Genomic DNA, 22,443 nt, shown 5'->3' with positions numbered 1-22,443 from the left:
TTTTATTTAAACTTTTCTTTTATGTTTCTCTCCTTGTCAGGGGTTGAACAGGCCTCATCTAGCCCACGTTCTGACCCCTTAGGAAGTACTCAAGACCATGCACTCTCTCAAGAATCCTCAGAGGCAGGCTGTAGAGGTAAAATTTGTTTCTCTCCATTTGGTATGAATTATTTATATTATTATTGCGGATTTAAATTTGTAAATTGAATATTTAAAATTATTTAAAATTTAGAGTATTAAGGTTAGAAAGAGAAATTAATCTTATCCTGTTTTAAGGAGGTTGTTATAAGGATAAGGTTATGTCTTCTGCTCTTGAGTTTATTATGCAAATATACAGAATTTTGTTTTATTTTTGACACTGTGCAAGTGCCTCAAAATACGTCTTCTTGAGCCCTGAGTCTGTATAGTAATCCATGTGGAACCCAGTATTTTTTTTTTTTTTTTTAAGAAAAATACCTGGAAAAGCCTTGCTTCTAATGTAGGAATTTTTCCTTACAGTGAGATCTATGTAACTGACAATGTTTGTGGGTTTCACTTCAGCTGCCAGGAAATTTGGTATTACATGAACATTTCAAATAAAACAACAGTGTATAATTTTAAGGCCCACATTAGTTTTCATTTTTCACTACTTTTGACACCCTATTCTAAATTTTTGTTTCACTTTATCTTTTGCTTTTAATTTGTGTTTTATGTAAAATACTTATACAATCTTTATGGAATGAGATGGGGCAGAATGGATGAGTATATCCATGTAACTTGATTTTATTCCACTTTCCAACTATATCTTCTTTCTGTCTTAAACCTAGGTGATTGTATGCGCTCTTGGCTTCACTCCAGTCTACCCTGTTGGTTTTGGGGCACATGTAACTGTCCTTATTGGAGCACTTAGTTGCTGCTGTGGGCAGTGACTAACTCATTGAGTTCCTATAGATCAAGTGTAATCTGTCTGCTCCAAAGCTATGTAAATACACTCCTGTTGTGGAGATTTACTAGGCCATTAACTGCCTAGTAGCATGTTTTAAGTTAAAAGAGCAACCTGCTGGGTGCAGTGGCTCATACTTGTAATCCCAGCACTGTAGAAGGCTGAATCAGGAGGATCTCCTAAGCCCAAGAGTTTTGAGGCTGCAGTGAGCTATGATTGCACCACTGCACTCCAGCCTGAGCATCAGAGCGAGACCCTGTCTCTAAAAAAATAAAAATAAAACAAAAAAAAGCCGGGGAAGGGTAACAGTGCAAATGGAGAGGTAATACTGCTTTAGACTACTAAGCCTAAATGCAGCTGTTACAGGGATGGCAACCCATTTCTACCACTCTTTCATTGAGAAAATACTTACTGAATATCTCTTATATACCAGCTATGAAGCTAGGTACTAGGGTGAAAAAGTCAAACATGGTCTGTGCTCTCATGAGATACGGCTTGCTTTAACTAAAACCAACTCACAGGAGCCCATGTGTATGTAACCTTATCTCAGTGCAGAAGAGCAATGACTAGAAAGGGTGTTTTAATCTTGGCCCCACAATGTGGATCAACATGTTGTAGTAGGACCTCTACAAATCAAATTGGATAACTCCCCTGCTCAAAATTAATTCAGCTCATTGTCTGCAAAATCTTAATATGAGAAATGAGGCTGATCATGATCTGCCCCCACCTGCCCTTCTTGCCTTGTCCTATACACCCAAGTCCCCTGAACCTTTGCAACCTGTGACCTAGCAAAGGGAATACTGTATTCTAGCATTTGCAAAGGCAAGAGGGTGTTATTCATTATTTGAGGTGTTCTGTATTCAAATAAATATCAGCTGAAGAAAGTTAAACAGCTGGTCGGGTGTAGTGGCTTATACTTGTAATCCCAGCACTTTGGGAGGCCGAGGCGGGCAGATCACCAGAGGTTGGGAGTTCGAGACCAGCCTGACCAACGTGGAGAAACTCCGTCTCTACTAAAAATACAAAATTAGCTGGGCATGGTGGTGCACGGCTGACTCCCAGCTACTCAGGAGGCTGAGATAGGAGAATCGCTTGAACCTGGCGGAGGTTGCAGTGAGCCGAGATTGTGCCATTGCACTCCAGCCTGGGCAATAAAAGCGAAATTCCATCTCAAAAAAAAGAAAAGAAAAGAAAAGAAAAAGTTGAATAGCTTTTTTTGCATATATGCTCAGAGCCTTTAATGTACCATTAAGCACTGTGAATTCTTCAGAGACAAATATAGTATCTTGTGTTTTCTGAATATCAAATCTTAGAAACCCAGTGTTCTCCAGCTCTCACATAAGACTAGTATTTTGTGGACTCTACTTTGGGAAGCCTTTTTGTGTATCCTCAGATTGGAATTCTTTACCTATCTACCTGTTTAACTCTTACTCACCTTTTAAGGTCTAGCTCCAGTATCACGTTTCCCAGAATCTAACCTGACTCTTCCCTGTTGGATAGCCCTCATTTGCTTTCACAGAATGCCATTTAAAGAAAGCCTCTATCATAGCATGTATTGCACCATATGCACTGGTCTTTATTTCCCTAACTGAAGTAGACTTGAGATCAGAATCTGTCTTTAATCCATATACCCACTAGTCTGCACCGCAGTGCCTGGAGCACAGCAGTGTTCAATGTTTATTCAGTTAATCAATGCTACTATGTTTGTTAAAAAGTTAATGTTTCAGATGTTTTCTACCTTTCCACAGTCCGCTCTATCAAGCTGAAGGAAGATATTCTGTCCTGCACTTTTGCTGAGTTGAGTTTGGGCTTATGCCAGTTTATCCAAGAGGTGCGGAGACCAAATGGTGAAAAATATGATCCAGACAGTATCTTATACTTGTGCCTTGGAATTCAACAGGTATCAAGTTAAACATATGGATTCTTCAGCCTAGCAAATCCATTGACCAGAATATGTCCCCACAGAAATTACATGCACATGTACACACCCAGATATATACTGGTATTTTCATTGGAACATTGTTTTTAACAGCAACAAATTGGAAACCACTCAAGTGTTAATCAAGCTTTGTGGATCAGTCAACTATAATATGTCCATACTGTGGAATACTGTAAAATATTTAAAAAGGAATGGCTTGCTTCTGTATTTATTGACCTAGGAAATTCTTAGAGGCATATATTTTAAAAAGTAACCTGCAGGGCCAGGTGTGGTGGCTCACGCCTGTATTCCTAGCACTTTGGGAGGCTGAGATGGGAGTATCACTTGAGGCCAGTGATGCAAGACCAGCCTGGGCAACATAGGGAGACACTATCTCTACAAAAAATAAAAAATTAGCCAGGTATGGTGGTGTATGCCTCCACTCCCAGCTACTCAGGAGACGGAGGCAGGAGGATCACCTGAGCCCAGGAGTTTAAGGCTGCAGTAAGCCATTGGAGCTCCAGCCTAGGTGGCAGAGTGAGAACCTGTCTGAGGAAAAACAAAAAAAAAGTAACTTGGAGAATTATATATATAGTGTGATTGTTATGGGAAAATATGCATAACATAACATTTACCATTTTAAAGTTTGCAGTTCAGTAGGACTAATAAGTACATTCTTAATGTGCAGTCATCACCACTGTCTATTCTGTAACTTTATGACTCCAAAGGGAAACCTCAAACCCATTTAGTAGTCACTCCCCATTACTCCCTCCACCCATCCCTGGCAACTATAAATCTGCTTTCTGTCTCTCTGGACTTGCCTATTCTGGATATTTTGTATCAGTGGATTCACACACTATGTGGCCTTTTGTGTCTGGTTTCTTTCCCTTAGCATTATGTTTTCAAGGTTTATCCATGTTTTAGCATGAATCAATATAGCATTCCTTTTTATGGCTGAATAATATTCTATCATATGGATATACCAGATGTTGTTTATCCATTCATCCACTGATGGACATTTGAGGTTCCGCCTTTTGGTGATTGTGAATACGCTGCTGTGAACATTCACATACAGGTTTTTGTTTGAACACCTATTTTCAATTCTTTTGCCATATATGCTTAGGAGTGGAATTGCTGAGTCTTGTAACTATGACTGAGTTGTTGAGGAACTACTGAACTGTTTTCCAAAGTGGCAGCACCATTTTACATTTCCAACAGCAGTGTATGAAGATTCCAGTATCTCCACATTCTTGCTAACATTTGTTAATTTCTGTCTTTTTTTTTTTTTAAACAACCATCCTGGTGGGTATGAAATGATATCTCATTGTGTTTTTAATTTGCATTTTCCTAATGACATTGGGAATCTTTTCATGTACTTTTTGACCATGTGCATACCTTCTTTGGAGAAATGTCTATTTAAGTCCTGTCTTAGTCTGTATCGCCATAGGGGAGTACCTGAGGCTGGGTAATTTATAAAGAAATTATTGGCCGGGTGCGGTGGCTCACACCTGTAATCCCAGCACTTTGGGAGGCCGAGGCAGGCAGATCACGAGGTCAGGAGTTCGAGACCAGCCTGGCCAACATGGTGAAACCCTGTCTCTACTAAGAATACAAAAATTAGCTGGGCGTGGTGGCACATGCCTGTAGTCGCAGCTACTCGGAAGGCTGAGGCAGGAGAATCGCTTGAACCCAGGAGGCAGAGGTTGCAGTGAGCCAAGATCGCGCCCCTGCACTTCAGCCTGGGTGACAGAACAAGACTCTGTCTCAAAAAAAAAAAAAAAAAAAATTATCATGCGGAATCATGGCTTATGGTTCTGCAGTACAAGAAACATGGCTCCAGCATCTGCTTCTGGTGAGCGCTTCAGGAAGCTTCCAATCATGGCATCATATGATCATGGCAGAAGGTGAAGGGGGAGCAGGCGTCTCATGGCAAGAGAGTGAGGACGAGGTGCCAGGCTCTTTTTAACAATCAGATCTCTCAGTAACTAATAGAGGGAGAACTTCATTACTAGGAGAATAGCATCAAGCCAGTCATGAGAGATCAGGGCCCCACTGCCAACATTAAGGATCAAATCTCCACATGAGGTTTGGAAGGCACAAGTATCTAAACTATATCAAGTCCTTTGCCTAATTTTTAATTGAATTGTCTTTTTGTCATTGTGTTGTAGAAACTATATATATTCTAGATATTAAACTTTTATCAGATATGTGATTTGCAAATATCTTCTCCCATTCTCTGGATTTTCTTTTCACTCTCTTGGTGTAGTGTACTTTGAATGACAAATATATATTTATTTATTTATTTATCTGTTTATTAATTTATTTATTTTGAGATGGAGTCTGGCTCTGTCGCCCAGGCTGGAGTGCAGTGACGCCATCTGGGCTCACTGCAAGCTCCGCATCCCAGGTTCACGCCATTTTCCTGCCTCAGCCTCCCGAGTAGCTGGGACTACAGGCGCCTGCCACCACACCTGGCTCATTTTTTTTTTTTTTTTTTTCCCAGTAGAGACGGGGTTTCACCGTATTAGCCAGGATGGTTTGGATCTCCTGACCTTGTGATCCGCCCACCTCGGCCTCCCAATGTGCTGGCTTTACTGGCATGAGCCACTGTGCCCGGCCAAATTTTTTTTATTTTAATGAAGTTCAGTTTCTTTTTTGTTCTTCCTTTTCTTTTCCTTTCTCTTTTCTTTTTGTTGCCTGTGCTCCTGGTGTTATATCTAGGAATCTACTGCCACATTCAAGGGCATGAAGATTTAATCCTCTTTTCTTCAGAGAGTTTTATGATTTTAGCTCTTATATTTAGGTCGTTCATTTATTTTGAGTTAATTTTTGTATCTGGTATGAGCTAGGTCTACCTTCATTGTTTTGTATGTGGTTATCCAGTTCTCTCAGCACCATTTGTTGAAGAGACTGTTCTTTACCCATTGTATGGGCTTGATACCGTTGTAGAAAATCTTTTGACCAAATATAGATGGGTTTAATTTGGACTCTCAGTTCTAATCCATTTTTCTTTTTTCTTTTTTTTTTTTTTTTTGAGATGGAGTCTCGATCTTGGCTCACTGCAAGCTCCGCCTCCCGGGTTCACGCCATTCTCCTGCCTCAGCCTCCCGAGTAGCTGGGACTACAGGCGCCCGCCACTATGCCCGGCTAATTTTTTTTGTATTTTTAGTACAGATAGGGTTTCACTGTGTTAGCCAGCATGGTCTCGATCTCATGACCTTGTGATCCGCCTACCTTGGCCTCCCAAAGTGCTGGGATTACAGGCATGAGCCACTGTGCCCGGCCCTAATCCATTTTTCTATAGATGGCTATTTTTAGGGCAGTACACAGTTTTGCAACTTACACTATAGCTTTGTAGTAAGTTTTGAAATCAGGAAGTGTGGTTCCTCAAAATTCTTTTGGCTCTTCAAGGTCCTTTGAAATTCTATGTCAATTTTAGAATGGGTTTTTCCATTTCTGCAGAAAAAGGTCATTGGATTTTGATATGATTGCAGTGAATCTATAAATTGATTTGGAGAATATTGCCATTTTAACATCATTAAATCTTCTGATCTGTGACTACAGGATGTCTTTCCGTTTAGTTGTTCTTTAATTTTTGCTTTCAGCAGTTTTTTGTGGTTTTAAGTGTGTAAGTCTTACAACATTTTGGTTACATTTCTTCTCAAGCATTTTATTCTTTTTGATGCTTTGGTAAACATGGGACTTTTTTTTGTTTGTTTGTTTTTTTGAGACGGAGTCTCACTCTGTCGCCCAGGCTGGAGTGCAGTGGCACAATCTCGGCTCACTGCAAGCTCCGCCTCCTGGGTTCACGCCATTCTCCTGCCTCAGCCTCCGAAGTAGCTGGGACTACAGGCGCCCGCCACCGTGCCCAGCTAATTTTTTTTTTTTTTTTTTTTTGTATTTTTAGTAGAGACAGGGTTTCACCGTGGTCTCGATCTCCTGACCTCGTGATCCGCCCGCCTTAGCCTCCCAAAGTGCTGGGATTACAGGCATGAGCCACCGCACCCGGCGGGACTTTCTTAATTTCCTGTTTGGATTGTTCATTGCTAGCTTGAAATACAACTGATTTTTGTGTATTGCTTATATGCTGCACCTTGGCTGGATTCACTTATTAGCTCTAATAATTCATTTTTCTGTGTATTCTCTAGGATTTTCTATATATAGGATTCTGTCACCTGCAACTAGAGATAATTTTACTTCTTCCTTTCCTATTTGAATGCGTTATATTTATTTTTCTTGCCTGGCTGCTCTGCTAGGATTCGCGGTACAGTGTTGACGAAGAATGGCAAGGATAGGCATTCTTGTCTTGTTCCTGGTTAAGGGGGAAGATACTTTTTTTAAACATGTATGTTGCGTTATATGTACTGATATATTTCTGTAACTGTACAAAACTCACTTCTGCATAATGGAATTTCTTAAAGATTGGAAATATTTTTGCATATGAATAGTAGTTGACTTTGTGATGAGTTTGAATGAGTTTGAATAGTCTACTTTTTCTTTATTTTGAACTTTTTCAATAACGAAGATGTATTTTTAAGCTTGAAAGTGACTATATTAAAAGAAGAAAAAGAAGAATACTGTTGAACAACAAACTGTAATCTGCCAATAAGTTCATAAATTGCCTTTGAGGAGGCCTCATAAAAATGCCTATTGAAGTGGTAATTTTTGTTAGCCAGAATAAATTTAAATGGAAATAATTTTCTCCAAATCATACATAGAAATGCAAGAAACCAAGATAGCCACAGAAATATAAATTAAAAATACTAAACCTTAAAAACACCAAAATACTTTTATCATGTAATTACATGCTGCCTTGGATTCCGTTACTACTCATGGTGTGTCCCTGTCTCAATTGATTTTATCTGACCTGCGCCGTCAGTACTTTTTAAAAGAGACAGGGTCTTGCTCTGTTACCCAGGCTGAAGTGCAGTGATATGATCATAGCTCGCTGCAGTCTCAAACTCCCAGGTTCAAACAACCCTCCTGCCTCAGACTCCCAAGCAGTTAGGACTACAGGCATGCACCACCACCCCTGGCTATTTGTTTTTAAATTTTTTGTAGAGATGGGTCTCACTGTGTTGCCCAGGTTAGTCTTGCACTATTGACCTCAAGTGATCCTCTCACCTTGGCCTCCCAAAGCACTGGGATTACCATTCCTGGCTCAATACATTTTTAAACTGTAGGTATTCTTTTTGTTCTAGCCTACGGTATGGTTGTTAATGGTTATAATTAACATAGTTCAATGTCCTATAATTAGACTTGAACTTTTTTGAGGGCTAGGTTGTGGGGCAGAGTTGAGAGCTGTAGTTAGAAGGCTCCAAATAAATAGTTTTTAAATTTGGGTTTCCTCAGGTCAACTGACATTAGCTAACTGTGTGATTGCAAGAAATGATCTTGTATCTAGGGTAAAAAACAAAAGAGCACATCTGCAGATACACATTATGAATCAGGAAAAACATGATTTGGAACGTGTGCATTGGAACCAAGTTTTAGTATGTCAGTTTTAGGAACTAAGTAAAGGGTTCTTCATAATACTTCTTCTGTACCATCCGTGTTTGAAAACGAAGTACAAAAACTTTACCTTGCAAGGTCAGTGCTGAAGACAATGTGTTAACACGAAAAGGAGCTTTAGCTTGAATTCTAGTGTTTTAACAACTATCTCTAAAGTACTAAGAGGTTGAACATGGTTTATAATATTGTAAGGGCAAAAATTAAGGGTAAACTGTATTTCTTAAAATAATTTTTTAAGAACTCATGTTTTCTTTTTATCAACATGTATATTTTCTTTTTTTTTCTTGTAGTACCTGTTTGAAAATGGTAGAATAGATAACATTTTTACTGAGCCCTATTCCAGATTTATGATTGAACTTACCAAACTCTTGAAAATATGGGAACCTACAATACTTCCTAATGGTAGGGTGATTTTTTTTTATTGTCTTCATGATGTGCTTTCTTAAATTGCTTAAGTTTTTTGGTTATCTTTAAAAAAAGTGTTCATTTTTATTTCTGTCCAGATTTATACCATATTTGGACTTCTGAGGAGACGGTCTTTGGTTTATTGTTGATTGTTTTAGGAAAACTGTACAAGTCATATAGCACATGTATAGATACTGATTGCAGAAAATATAAACTAATTTGAAGTTACATTTACCTTTTTAGAAGCCATTTTTGATCTGGTAGCATTGGTGTAGCTTTCACATATCATATCTGCTAACAGTGGACCTTTTTTGGTAGTTTGTATGTATACTGAACTGTTGTTAAGAGAGTTAAGTCCTCGTCCTTGAATTATCTTTGACCAGATGTCATCAGACAAGTCCATAATTCACTCCAGGTCTCATGCTGAGGTGAATGAAGAGGTTCAATGTTATGCTTAGTAATATATGCACCTTTCTGTTGGGCTGCAGAGCACCTTTATTAACAGTAAGCTTAATGATCTCCAACAGGAGTTTGCAAACTATGGTCCATGGGCCAAATCTGGCCTGCTCCCTGTTTTGCAGTCTATGAGCTAAAAATTGTTTTTACATTTTTAAATAGTTGGGGAAATTTTTTTAAGAATTCCTATTTCATCATGTGAAAATTATATTAAATTCATGGCTGGGTGTGGTGGCGCACACCTGTAGTCCCAGGTGTGACTTTGGAAGGCTGAGGCAGGAGAATCACTTGAGCCCAGGGGTTCAAGATCAGCCTGGGCAACGAGGTGAAACTCTGTCTCTACAAAAAATACAAAAAATTAGCTGGGCATGGTGGTGGTGCCTGTAGTCCCAGCTACTCAGGAGGATGAGGTGGGAGAAGCACCTGAGCCCAGGAGTTTGAGGCTGCAGTGAGCCCTGATCGTGCCACTGCACTCCAGCCTGGGCGACAGAGTAAGACCCTGTCTCAAAAAAAAAAAAAAAAAAGGAAAGAAAAGAAAATTATATGACTATAAATAAATTTTACTGGCATATAGCTCTGCCTGTTTATGTGTTCTCTACAGCTCCTTAGTTTCTACAGCAACAGCGTTGTTCAGAGCCTATATGGCCTACACATCCCAAAATATTTACTTTCTGGCCCTTTATAAAGACAGCTTAACCCCTAATCTAAAATATCAATAGATTAAAACGGTTTCAGGAGACTCCACGAACGGTGTCTACTTGAGTGGAATCATCTGCCTTTTTCTTTGTGGTGCGTTTTCTGGTTTTCTGCATAAGGAAGAGGGGAAAGAGGAATAGTCAGTTTTTCTCTTTATATCTCCCTGTCCTAGAATTTGAGAGATCACTTAGTCTACTTTAGCAGGAGCTCAGTACTGTTTCTTGTACCCCTTCTTCTGTCTAGGTTACATGTTCTCTCGCATTGAGGAAGAGCATTTGTGGGAGTGCAAACAGCTGGGCGCTTACTCACCAATCGTCCTTTTAAACACCCTCCTTTTCTTCAATACCAAATACTTCCAACTAAAGAATGTTACTGAGCACTTGAAGCTTTCCTTTGCCCATGTGATGAGACGGACCAGGACTCTGAAGTACAGTACCAAGATGACATATCTGAGGTTCTTCCCACCTTTACAGAAGCAGGAGTCAGAACCAGGTATGGGATACTGTTTGTCAGATTTCTCTTTGAAGTCTTAGTAGTAGTACTAAAATAGAGAGTTACTGCAGAAAGGTAGTTATAAATGCTAGATGTGGAAGAGTGTACCTTTAACATTCGAATATTTTTCTCTATTGTCAGAGAGTGGTCAAAGGCTGGCCTCAAAGTGAGAGGAATCACGTGCTTCAATATACTTTCATTGGCTTTTAAATTAGAAATTTTGATTTAATTGGGTAGAGCTCAAATAGCCTGCATTTTAAAACTTCTCAGGAAATTAAAAAATACAAACAGGGTTGAGAGTCACTGATTTACTAGCACCAGATGAGTCAATCACTAGTTAAACAAAACCTGCAGAACGTTTAGTCCATTGTTTCTAAATCTTTTTTTGACCAGAGCCCCCCTTTTCAGTTAACATTGTGAAATTCTGAAGGAACTTAAAAGCTGACCTACAATATACTGCTTTTGTACACAATAGAATAATAGCAGTGACAATTTTATTAGGTTTATTGTCTTGCATTTCAAAAACAGCCTATTAAATAAGTTTGCTTTTAATGTTCAAAAACTTAATCTTGGTATTTATTATAGGATTAGAAATTAAATTTATTATTTTTGAACAGAATCATAAGTCCTGAACTTCCCAAAATCAGTTTCTAAGAGTGAAATACATTTTTTGAATGTGAGAATTTAAATCACTGAAACTAAAATCTGTATTTGTGATGTTCAACTTTGTATAAACTTTTTTCTGAATTGTTCATTTACTAAGATTATCTTTTTCACCTAATGTCTGTGTCCTGTTTGCTTAGTTTTATATATATGTAACCCACTTTGTGCTCTCAATTGATTTTTATTTATTTATTTATTTATTTATTTTGAGATGAAGTCTCACTCTGTCACCCAGGCTGGAGTGCAGTGGTGTGATCTCAGCTCACTGCAGACTTCGCCTCCCAGGTTCAAGCAATTCTCCTGCCTCAGCCTCCCGAGTAGCTGGGACTACAGGCATGTGCTACCACGCCTGGCTAATTTTTGTATTTTTAATAGAGACGGGGTTTCACCATATTGGGCAAGCTGGTCTCGAACTCCTGACCTCAGGTGATCCACCCGCCTCGGCCTCTCAAAGTGCTGTGATTACAGGCATGAGCCACCATGCCTGGCCTCAGTTGGTATTAACTGGGGGAGGGAAAGGCAGGTGGATAATGTTTCCCTGTTTGCTGATTGGGTGCTTGACATGATTAGTAATGAATTCAGCTTGCTTTCTAAGTGAGTAACTAGCAGTCTTTCTATTTAGCTAGCTGCTAAATGGAAAATGGGTGAGTTTTGTTAAAGTAATAATGCAGGAAGCTGGGGAAAGTCCTATACCAGTTGTTAAGAGCAGATATAGGCTGAGTGCAATGGCTCATGCTTGTAATCCCAATATTTTGGGAGGCTCATGCGGGAGGATTGCTTGACCCCAGGAGTTCGAGGCTGTAGTGAGCTGTGATGGAGTCACTGCACTCTAGCCTGGGCAACAGAGTGAGACCCTGTCTCCCAAAAAAAAAAAAAAAGAAAGAAAGAAAACCTTTTTTCCTTAGGTCCATCTAGTGTTCTCTTGAGGAGTGAATGGAAAAAGTAGGAAAGAAATAGCCCACTTTTCATATCTTCACCCTGACTTCCTTATATAATGCTTGGCCTCTGCAAAATACTGTTGGGGAAAAATGGTTTGTTCTTTTCTTACCAAATAGTAACTCTGCTGATAATTTATCTTCCCAACAAAGATGCCATTTCTCACAATATTCGAACAAATAAACTTGAGCAGATGCCCAGTACTAGTGCCCCACAGTAGAAATATTCTCATAGAGATGACAGCTTCTGCTGAGTTCGGTGGCTTGTACCTGTAGTCCCAGCTACTCCAAAGGCTGTGGCGAGAGGATCACTTGAACCCAGGAGTTCAAGGCTGCGGAGATTCAAGGCTGCTGTGATCATACCATCATGCTCCAGGCTGGGCAACAGAGTGAGACCCTGTCTCTTAAAAGAGAGATGACGACCGGGCACGGTGGTTCATGCCTGTAATCCCAGCACTTTGGGAGGCCGAGGTGGGCTGATCACCTGAGGTCAGGAGTTCGAGACCAGACTGGCCAACATGGTGAAAACCTGTCTCTACTAAAAATCCAAAAATTTAGCTGGGCATGGTGGCAGGCGCCTGTAATCCCAGCTACTTGGGAGGCTGAGGCAGGAGAATCCTTGAACCTGGGTGGAGGCCGCAGTGAGCGGAGATTTCACCATTGCACTCCGTCCTGGGCAAGAAGAGCAAAGTTCCGTCTCAAAAAAAAAAAAAAGAGATGGCAACTTCTGTCTTGATCTCTGCTGTAGGAGAAAAACATGTGGAACCCTTCTTTCTGCTTTATCTTGATATGTGTCAGGAACCCTGTGCCTAATGAAGTTTATTAATAAAGTCAGGCTCAGAATAGAGACGTTTTCCAGTGCCAGTGCCATACTTTTTGTCATGGTGCCCCCACTTTGGTGAGCAGGGGAGCATAAAATTCATGGGATAGGGACTTTGTTTAATGCCATAGAATCCAGCACTTAAAATAATGTCTGGCACCTTCATAGGCACTCAGTATTTGTTGAATGAGTGTGAGTGAGTGAAAGGGAGGAAATGACAAAGTTCTGGCTGCGAAGCAAAGCTCATTGGCGTCTTGAGACTCAAAGAATAGACTTTTCTAATATAATCCTTTGATTATTATTTCCTGTCTCAAGATAAACTGACTGTTGGCAAGAGGAAACGAAATGAAGATGATGAGGTTCCAGTGGGGGTGGAGATGGCAGAGAATACTGACAATCCACTGAGATGCCCAGTCCGACTTTATGAGTTTTACCTGTCAAAATGGTAATCTTTCTCTGAACTGAATGTAGTGCACTCAGAAGGCAGTTACCATATTTTGGATTTCAGATGCTTGAACATCAGAAAAGTAGCTTGCCCGTGGCTTTAGACAAGGATTTACCATGAATTTTTTCCCCATTGTCATATCTATGTGGATTTTGAACCACAAAACAAATTACCTTGTCTTCATAATTATTTTATGAAAATGTCTTCAAAAGCAAGAATCGCTGCTATTGTTTGATCTTTACAACTGTTGTACAACCTTTATGTGATATCTAATCTGTAGTTGTTTTGTTATTTGTATAGAAAAGAAATTTTGTTTTGCTAAAGCTATAATAGAAAAACAATTTTTAAGGAATTGAAATTTTCTAAGTAGTCCTTTTCTTAGAGGAACTTTATGATTTTAGAGTTGTAACACTTTTTTTCCTGAAAGAAATGTGATAGCTGCATTTGCCCTTTGATAATGTGTATTGAGTGCCCTTGGAGTTCATTCCAGGATATTGGGCACTTCCAATATGTGGTGCTTGGCCATAGTGTCACATGTAAGTTGACTTTTTTGTTGCTCTTAATAATGTTTGAAGTACTAAAGTTTATGATTTACACTTTGTCTTATATTAACTTTATATACTTCCAATCCATTGTGATTTCAGTTGATTCCTGGGAGGAAATATTCCTGTAAACTATTTATCTCTGTGGGTACATTGCTTTCCCCATTGTGAGTCACAGTGGAGAAAAGTTGAGAGCCATATTAGGTTGGTGCAAAAATAATTGCAGTTTTTGCCCTTACTTTTAATTACTTTTAATGGCAAAAACCTCAGTTTACTTAAGAATAGTACATATTTCCTATACTCTCTGATTTCTAATTTTCTTTTTTCTCTTTTTTTTTTTTTTCCCTGTGGATAGTTCTGAAAGTGTGAAGCAAAGGAATGATGTGTTTTACCTTCAACCTGAGCGCTCCTGTGTCCCGAATAGCCCCATGTGGTACTCCACATTCCCGATAGACCCTGGAACCCTGGACACCATGTTAACACGTATTCTCATGGTGAGGGAGGTACATGAAGAACTTGCCAAAGCCAAATCTGAAGACTCTGATGTTGAATTATCAGATTAAAACGGAAGTGAGGTTCTTATTTTCATACATATTGGTATGCACCAAACTGTGAATGCATCCAGCTGTTGGAAAATGATGTATAAGTCTAAGTCCTCTTGACTTGACCATAAGATCATGGAAAACAGATGACTTGTGAACCCCACAGTGTGGATGTACAAATGAAAATTGAAGGAAAGAATATGAACTGAGAAATGTTCTTTGGCAGTGGTATAGTTCTTAGACATCTTCAGAATGACTAATTTCTCCGAGTGGTGCATAATCTTATTTTGTTTGGGAGTAACAAATCGTGGAATATTTTTAAGGAAAACTGTTGTATAAAACTTTACCATAGTAACCTTAGACCTTAGAGAGGTAGCTTTGGAGTGAAACTTTGGCTGCAATAGGCTACTTTGGCAAGCCCTCCGTAAAAGTCAGAGGAGAGATCAGTACAGAGCTAAGAGTGACATCAAATGAGGACTGTGGGACCCAGATTTGAAGACCCAATAAAAATACTCAGCTTTTTAAAAAAGATAGTGAAGTGGTCTTGATTGATTTTGATTTTCACTGCCAAGCCAATCATGTGAAAGACAGAAGCTTTTGCCATGGGCCCCTCACATCAGGGAAAATGACCTTCACTGCTGTTAACAGTAATGTGTCCCTTTCATTTTCTGGGTCAAGCCTTCTCAGCGGTGGGTCTGGATGTGGGTAAACTAAGGTAAAGGGGATGATATTCCACAAACTAATTATGCACACAGAAAATCTGTGGAGCCTGTCAGACCCCAAGTGTCTTGAAATGTTTGTAGAAACCCACTAAAATGCCCCTTCTCTGGGTGTGGGCCCTTATTGCTGCTGTCTCACAGCCTGAGCTGTGGTACAGAGAAATGGGGGTTCTCCTTTTGTTTTCATTTTTTTCCCCCAATGGCAGCTTTTCTCCCGTTGTTTTACCTTCCTATTTCCCAAACAGTTCCTCTTATTTTGTCTTTTGCACCAGTTTCTGGAGGCCCTTGTCATTTCAAAAAGGATAGTCTCTTTTCTTACTCTGGCAAACCTGTGAGTGATTCCACAAAGATACAGTATTACTTAGCTATCTGAATTATGATAGAAAAGGTCCTAGTTAGGTTCCTATATAAAGCATTTGGAAGATGACCTTGTTGCCCTTGAAACTTGAAAACAGGGATTCTGGGGTGAGGATACAAAGACATTGTCTTGCATATCCATAAGCAGGTCTTAGAGCATTATTCCAAACTCTAGCTGTTTCAGTAGTTCTATGAGGATTGCAAGTCATAGGTGTGTGTGGCATATCAGTCCATCTCCCTCATCTCCATTCTCAGTTTCTTCCCCACAAAATTTGGAATCAAAGCTTTTATGAATAACGTTTGCCAATTGCAGAACTTCTTTAGCTAAGGTTAATTTGACGCTATGATAAAACTGAGAGATGTCAAAAAGCCTCTTAGAAATTTTAATCTTGAAAGACTTTTCAGGGTATCTCATTTTTTAGGTGGGGGTGGCAGGTGTATTTCTTTTTTAACAAATAAAAGGCATTTAAGTAAAACTAAAATGAAAGAAGTAGTCCTTCTGACATTGTGTACTTGGTGGTTCTGTCCCTCTGCCTGTAACAAACCTCATTTTTGTTACCAAGAACTGTATGAAAGAAGTAAATCCACCCCGATTCTGTATGATTAATTCCATCTGTGTTTGTCATTTCTGACTGGAAAACTTCTTACTCCATACCTTGTTCGATATGGAGGACAAATAATTGGATTGTCTGATAAGTCTGCCAATAAACTATCCAGAAATAGCAAGTGTAATAGTCCCCACTATACGAATTTTATGGTTTGTATAAACACTAACATTTTCCCCTTCTGTAGTTGTATGAAAAAACAAATATTGTTAGCATAGTAGATAAATTGTTATGAAATACCAGAAAAAAAAAATCTGTATCTTTTACTGAGAACACCCAATACCCAGATAAATGACTGTATCAGGATTTCATTTGCATGTTAGTCCACAGAGTTGCCCAGAACCCTAAATTTATTCATAAGAGAAAATATTGATTAATTATTGGTCATTCCTCATAAGTGTAGCTGTTGATATGTGCGTCTGATTATTGCTTTTTTAATTTTATGAAAATTGTGTAAAATTACATTTTTTTTTCCAGGGGAGAAAAAAACATCAAACAAAAACATCTAAATCATCCTTTTTGTTCTTTTTCAGTTTTTAACCACTTTTAGGTTTTCCCCTTGCAGAAACCACAGAAATATTCCCTTAGAATAAAATAGTATATTTGTATTTGATGGGTGAGTTCTTCTTCTTTACGTCTTAAAAGAATTTGAAATCTCTTTTTCTGATTGACTTTGTTGGTATGACCCAGCAGTTAGTAAAATTACAAAGAAAGAGAGCAGTTTCCGAGAAATTTTTTTTTATGTAGTCCAGTCAACATATTCTTTCATTGCAAGTTCTTTTATTTCCTTTTTTCCATCAAAAGACGTGTTCCCATTTTTAGCTAATTTACTGACTATATTCAAAGTCCCAACAGGTAGAAATATCAGAGATCATTTATACATATCATTTCAGGCAAACTTTTTTGAGATTTACAAAGCCTACATCAGTTCAACTTTAATGAAATTGTAAGACTAGAATAAAGGATATGTTCATTCTTAAGTATAAATACATGTTTAAAACAGGAATGTAAGACTAAATAGCATTTTCCTTCGACTTTAGAGTTGTCTAGGTATTATGCAGCTGTACTTTCAAATTCCGTATCGACTTTCTACCTACCTGCCTTGTGGCAATCCTAAATTTATAAAACAGGTTTTCCCAAAAGATCTAATGTAAAATGAATTTCTATCAATGAATTCAGAATTTAATTTTCCAAAGAAGTCTCCTAGGGTACTGAGTTGAAGTTTTAGGAAAGAAGCAATCATACCCTGAACTCTTCTAGCACTTGTCTGTTATTATAGTGTGCTATCATCATTGAAGAGAATAGTGATTGAGAGGCAATGCTATGTAGTGGAGACATCATAGGCATTGAAGCCTAGTGTTTCTACTTACTGGTTGTATAACTTTAGGTAAATTACTTAACCTCAGGCCGGGCACGGTGGCTCACACTTGTAACCCCAGCACTTTGGGAGGTCGAGGCAGGAGGATCATGAGGTCAGGAGATCGAGACCATCCTGGCTAACAGGGTGAAACCCTGTCTCTACTAAAAATACAAAAGTTAGCCGGGCGTGGTGGCGGGCGCCTGTAGTCCCAGCTACTCGGGAGGCTGAGGCAGGAGAATGGCGTGAACCCAGGAGGCGGAGCTTACAGTGAGCCGAGATCGTGCCACTGCACTCCAGCCTGGGCGACAGAGCGAGACTCCGTCTCAAAAAAAAAATGAAAAAATAAGTAAATAAAAATTAACCTCTCTGTGCCTCAGTTTTCTTATCTATAAAGTGGGTATAACTCCCTTATTAAGTTGTGCCTGGCACATGGTAGGCTTTCAAATGTCAGATATTTTTTATTATATGCAAATGTCCTGGCCTGTACTAACACATTAAATAAATGTTAATTCCCACACTACAGTCTGAATTTTTACTAAGTACAGCACTTTGGCTTCTGCAAAACATAATACTCTACTTATATAACCAATTCTACATATTTGAATCAAACAAAATGACAAATTCTTCACTTGTGCTTATGTGCATATCAATAGTAATCAACATCACAAGAATCCATTGATATTTTCACTATATTGAAAAATGGGGCTGGGCACGATGGCTCATGCTTGTGATCCCAGCACTTCAGGAGGCCAAGATGGACAGATCACTTGAGGTCAGGAGCTCGAGACCAGCCTGGCCAACATGGTGAAACCCCATCTCTACTAAAAGTACAAAAATTAGCTGGGCGTGGTGGCAGGTGCCTATAATCCCAGCTGCTCCAGAGGCTGATGCAGGAAAATCACCTGAACCTGGGAGGCGGAGGTTGTAGTGAGCCGAGATCAGGCCACTACACTGTCCAGCCAGGGCAACAGAGTGAGACTGTCTCAAAAAAAAATAAGAAAGAAAGAAATGGGCATGTATATCAGTATATATAGGAACAGCATATGATAGAGTTTATTAGTTTTTTTCTTTGTATTTCTTTTTGTTTGTTTTGAGACACCGTCTCACTGTTGCTCAGGCTGGAGTGCAGCGGTGCAATCTTGGCTCACTGCAACTTCCGCCTCCTGGGTTCTAGCGATTCTTCTGCCTCAGCCTCCTAAGTAGCTGGGATTACAGGTGTATGCCACCACACCTGGCTAATTTTTGTATTTTTAGTAGAGACGGGGTTTTGCCATGTTGGCCAGGCTGTTCTCAAACTCCTGACCTCAAGTGATCTGCCCACCTCAGCCTCCCAAGTGTTGGGATTACAGGTGTGAACCACCACGCCTGGCTAATATTTCTTTTTTTCTTTGAGATGGAGTCTCGCTCTGTTGCCTAGGCTGGAGTGCAGTGGCTCGATCTTGGCTCACTGCAACCTCTGCCTCCTGGGTTCAAGTGATTCTCCTGCCTCAGCCTCCTGAGTAGCTGGGACTACAGGTGCACGCCACCATGCCCGGCTAATTTTTGTATTTGATGGGGTTTCACTATGTTGGGCAGGCTGATCTCGAACTCCTGACCTCAGGTGATCTGCCCGCCTCGGCCTCCCAAAGTGCTGGGATTACAGGCATGAGCCACCGCACCTGGCCTATTTATATTTCTTTGCATATGAATGCCAGGTCATAAATTTATTTTTTAATTGGGAGAAAAACCTTAAATCTATGAAACTTCTTTTACTTGGTAGGTTATATATGTCATCAGTTTAGGAACAAGACAATGGTACAACAGCAATCTCCCCACGCTTCACTTCATTAACAGAACTGCTCCTTCCCCACAAGTTTTAGCTAGGCAGTGGCTCCCTTGGTAAAAAAAAGTGTATTTTCCAGGCTAACTTGTAGTTAGGAGTGACCATGGGACGAAGTTTTGACCAATGGCATGGAAGCAGATGTGAGTTTACATCTCCCAGGCTACATTCCTAAAAGGAAAATGCATGCTCCTCTCTTGTTTTCCCTTTTTCCTCTGATCTGGAGCATGAACGTGGTCATGGCAAACCAGTTTTGTCCATGTGGGAAAGGGCAGCATACCAGAAGCACATTAACCTCATGGACAGAGCCACCTGTCTCTCCTGGTCTGCCTACTAGCTCAGACCTTCACATAAGAGAGGAACTTTCATCTTATTTAAAGCCTTTTTTTTTTTCCTCTTCATTAAAGTAGCCAAACCAGTATCCTAACGAATACACCAGTAATGCCCACTGTCACATTACCACTAAACGGAACTGGAACTTCTCATCACAACAAAAAGGTTATCAATATTGCAAGGTGAGAAAACACATTTGTTGTTGTTGTGTTTTGTTTTTGTTTTGTTTTGAGATGGAGTTTCGCTCTTGTTGCCCAGGCTGGAGTGCAGTGGCGTGATCTCCGCTCACTGCAACCTCCATCTCTCAGGTTCAAGCGATTCTCCTGCCTCAGCCTTTCAAGTAGCTGGCACTACAGGCATGTGCCACCACGCCTGGCTAATTTTGTATGTTTAGTAGAGACGGGTTTAACCATGTCGGCCAGGCTGGTCTCAAACTCCTGACCTCAGGTAATCCTCCTGCCTCAGCCTCCCAAAGTGTTGGGATTACAGGCGCGAGCCACCACACCCCACCAACAAACTCTTAAATAAGTTTGGCCGGCCACGGTGGCTCACACCTGTAATCCCAGCACATTGGGAGACCGAGGCAGGCGGATCACGAGGTCAAGAGTTCGAGACCAGCCTGACCAACATGGTGAAACTCCATCTTAACTAAAAATACAAAAATTAGCCGGGCGTGGTGGCGGGCGCCTGTAGTCCCAGCTACTCGGGGAGGCTGAGGCAGGAGAATGGCGTGAACCCAGGAGGCGGAGCTTGCAGTGAGGCGAGATTGTGCCACTGCACTCCAGCCTGGGAGACAGAGCGAGACTCTGTCTCAAAGAAAAAAAAAAAACAAAAAACTGTTAGCTAGCCAACCTAATTCGTGTGTGTGTGTGTGTGTGTGTGTGTGTGTGTGTGTGTATTTCACACAAATGAAATCTTAATTTTATTTATCTCTTGATTCTGGTGTTTTGTTTTGTCCCCTAAGGGGAGGTCTTTGCCATTTTTATTTACTTAATGCCCATTGGTCTACTCAAGTTTTTAATGTCTTGCCAATTTGCATTTTAACTTCCTCATTTTCATCTGTATGTTCAGGTTTATAACATATAGTTCATAATTATTTCCTGTTTAAATTTTGTATTGTGTTTGCATCTTCTCATTTTCCTGGTCATTCTTAACCTTTTCAAAGAACCAGCATTTGGCTATGTGAGTCTTATTTCATGTATTTCTAATTTTATTAATACTTTCCTTCTCTTTTCTTTTTTTTTTTTCCAGTTGTTCATTCTTTAAATGATTGAATGATTGCTTCATTCATTGTTAATCTTTCTTGTTTCCTGAAAATGATTTAAAATCTACCACTTTTTCATCTCAGTACTGCTTTAGGTGTGTTTCCCGATTCAGACATAATGATATGATCATCAGTCTAAAAGTGTTTTCCCATTTCCTTTTTTAACCCAAGTGTTTGTCCATCCTCCTTTGCCTGCTAGCAGCCTTGTCAGTTTTCAGGCTGTGTTTGAGGTATACTAATACTCATCCTATTTACATTTTTGGTTTCATTGTTCTTTCTTATCTGTATATCCCACCTTTTTTCCTTTTTGCATTGAATTGTTTTATCAGATACTGTAAATATTGCTCCCCCAGTTTCTCTTAGTTAATATTTGCCTGTTTTTCCCCCATCTTTTTTGTCCTATAATTGATTGTTTAAAAATGTTTATATTGAGTCTTTATTTTTTATTCATTTATATATGTCATTATAGACTCGTAGGTTCCTATCTTATTCAGTAGGTTGTATTCTGATGCTCATTTATTTTGATACTCAAATTGTCATATATTTGACCAACGGAAGCCCCTTCTAGCTGGCTTTTATGTCCTTCTGACATGTTCCTGTCCGTTTTTCAGCATTTCTTCACTTAAGATATTCCAGGATTTTGTAGTACTTTTTTGGAATCAGTCATCTCTCTATAGAGCCATAATGCCTTAGCACTTCGCGTGCTCACTGCTACTAAGGTAAAATTGCTTCTATGCCCTCTCAGTGGGTAGAGCAACCAATCAATAACCACATATTCATATAACTATATACATCTATATCCATGTGTGTGTATGTATATAGTTTGTTTCTTTAAACCTGTGAATTGATTCCAGTTTTTCCAATTTCAGTTCAACACCTCAGGATTCTTTGCAGCCTTCTCTCCCTTTCCACATTCATAATCCTTTCTCAAAAAGTGTGAAACCTGGCTCCCATTATCCTCAGTATATGTACTTATTTTCTCAATGAGGAACTTGTTTGCACAGTGTAATTAACCTGCCAACCATTCCAGCCACCCACTGCCCCTCTTACCCTGCTGCTAGATGGTGGCTGCCTTACCAGGAGACCCCTCACCACATGCACATGTGTCCATGGTTTGAGGAGGCCTTCACCTCCTCAGAGGCCACTGTCTCCATGCAGGGAGGGCAGTGGAGACTGGAAGGAAGAGGCCAGAGTCTGGTGTTAAGTTCATAGGTAAACACCTTAAACTTAATTACGGCTAATAGAACTTATTTCTGCTGTTTAGTTTTGTGGGTTGTTTTTTTTTTTTTCACAATTTCTGTTTACTGAACTTTTCGGTTTATCCCCTTGCTTCCCACTGAGTAACAAATTTTCTTCTACTTGTTTAAAAAAGTAATACTTTCTACTTTTATTGATATTACTTTTTTTTTTTTTTTTAATTTGAGACAGAGTGTCGCTCTGTCCACCAGGCTGGAGTGCAATGGTGCGGTCTCAGCTCACTGCAACCTCCGCCTCCCGGGTTCAAACGATTCTCTTACCTCAGCCTGCCAAGTAGCTGGGACTACAGGCGCATGCCACCATGCCCGGATAATTTTTGTATTTTTAGTAGAGACGGGGTTTCACCATATTGGTCACACTGGTCTCAAGCTCCTGACATCGT

At 39.7% G+C, this 22,443-nt stretch overlaps 1 protein-coding gene across 6 annotated transcripts in view; it reads left to right on the top strand.

The window, feature by feature from the left end:
* ZMYM4 (zinc finger MYM-type containing 4) overlaps positions 1 to 16,641 on the top strand; it is a 152,766-nt gene extending 136,125 nt beyond the window's left edge. For all 6 annotated transcript variants that reach the window (XM_019015121.4, XM_055391493.2, XM_063700442.1 and 3 more), the window contains 6 exons: positions 41 to 136; positions 2,671 to 2,822; positions 8,642 to 8,753; positions 10,152 to 10,400; positions 13,134 to 13,263; positions 14,161 to 16,641. In XM_019015121.4, the coding sequence (XP_018870666.3) occupies positions 41 to 136; positions 2,671 to 2,822; positions 8,642 to 8,753; positions 10,152 to 10,400; positions 13,134 to 13,263; positions 14,161 to 14,368 (947 nt within the window). In that variant the 3' untranslated portion in view covers positions 14,369 to 16,641. The remainder of the gene's footprint in view (positions 1 to 40; positions 137 to 2,670; positions 2,823 to 8,641; positions 8,754 to 10,151; positions 10,401 to 13,133; positions 13,264 to 14,160) is intronic.
* Positions 16,642 to 22,443: the final 5,802 nt, after the last annotated feature.

The sequence above is a fragment of the Gorilla gorilla genome, chromosome 1 (assembly GCF_029281585.2).
Source record: "Gorilla gorilla gorilla isolate KB3781 chromosome 1, NHGRI_mGorGor1-v2.1_pri, whole genome shotgun sequence".
NCBI classification, from domain to species: domain Eukaryota; kingdom Metazoa; phylum Chordata; class Mammalia; order Primates; family Hominidae; genus Gorilla; species Gorilla gorilla.
The sequence above is the reverse complement of the archived record's forward strand: the minus strand, read 5'-3'. Positions and strand labels throughout refer to the sequence as shown.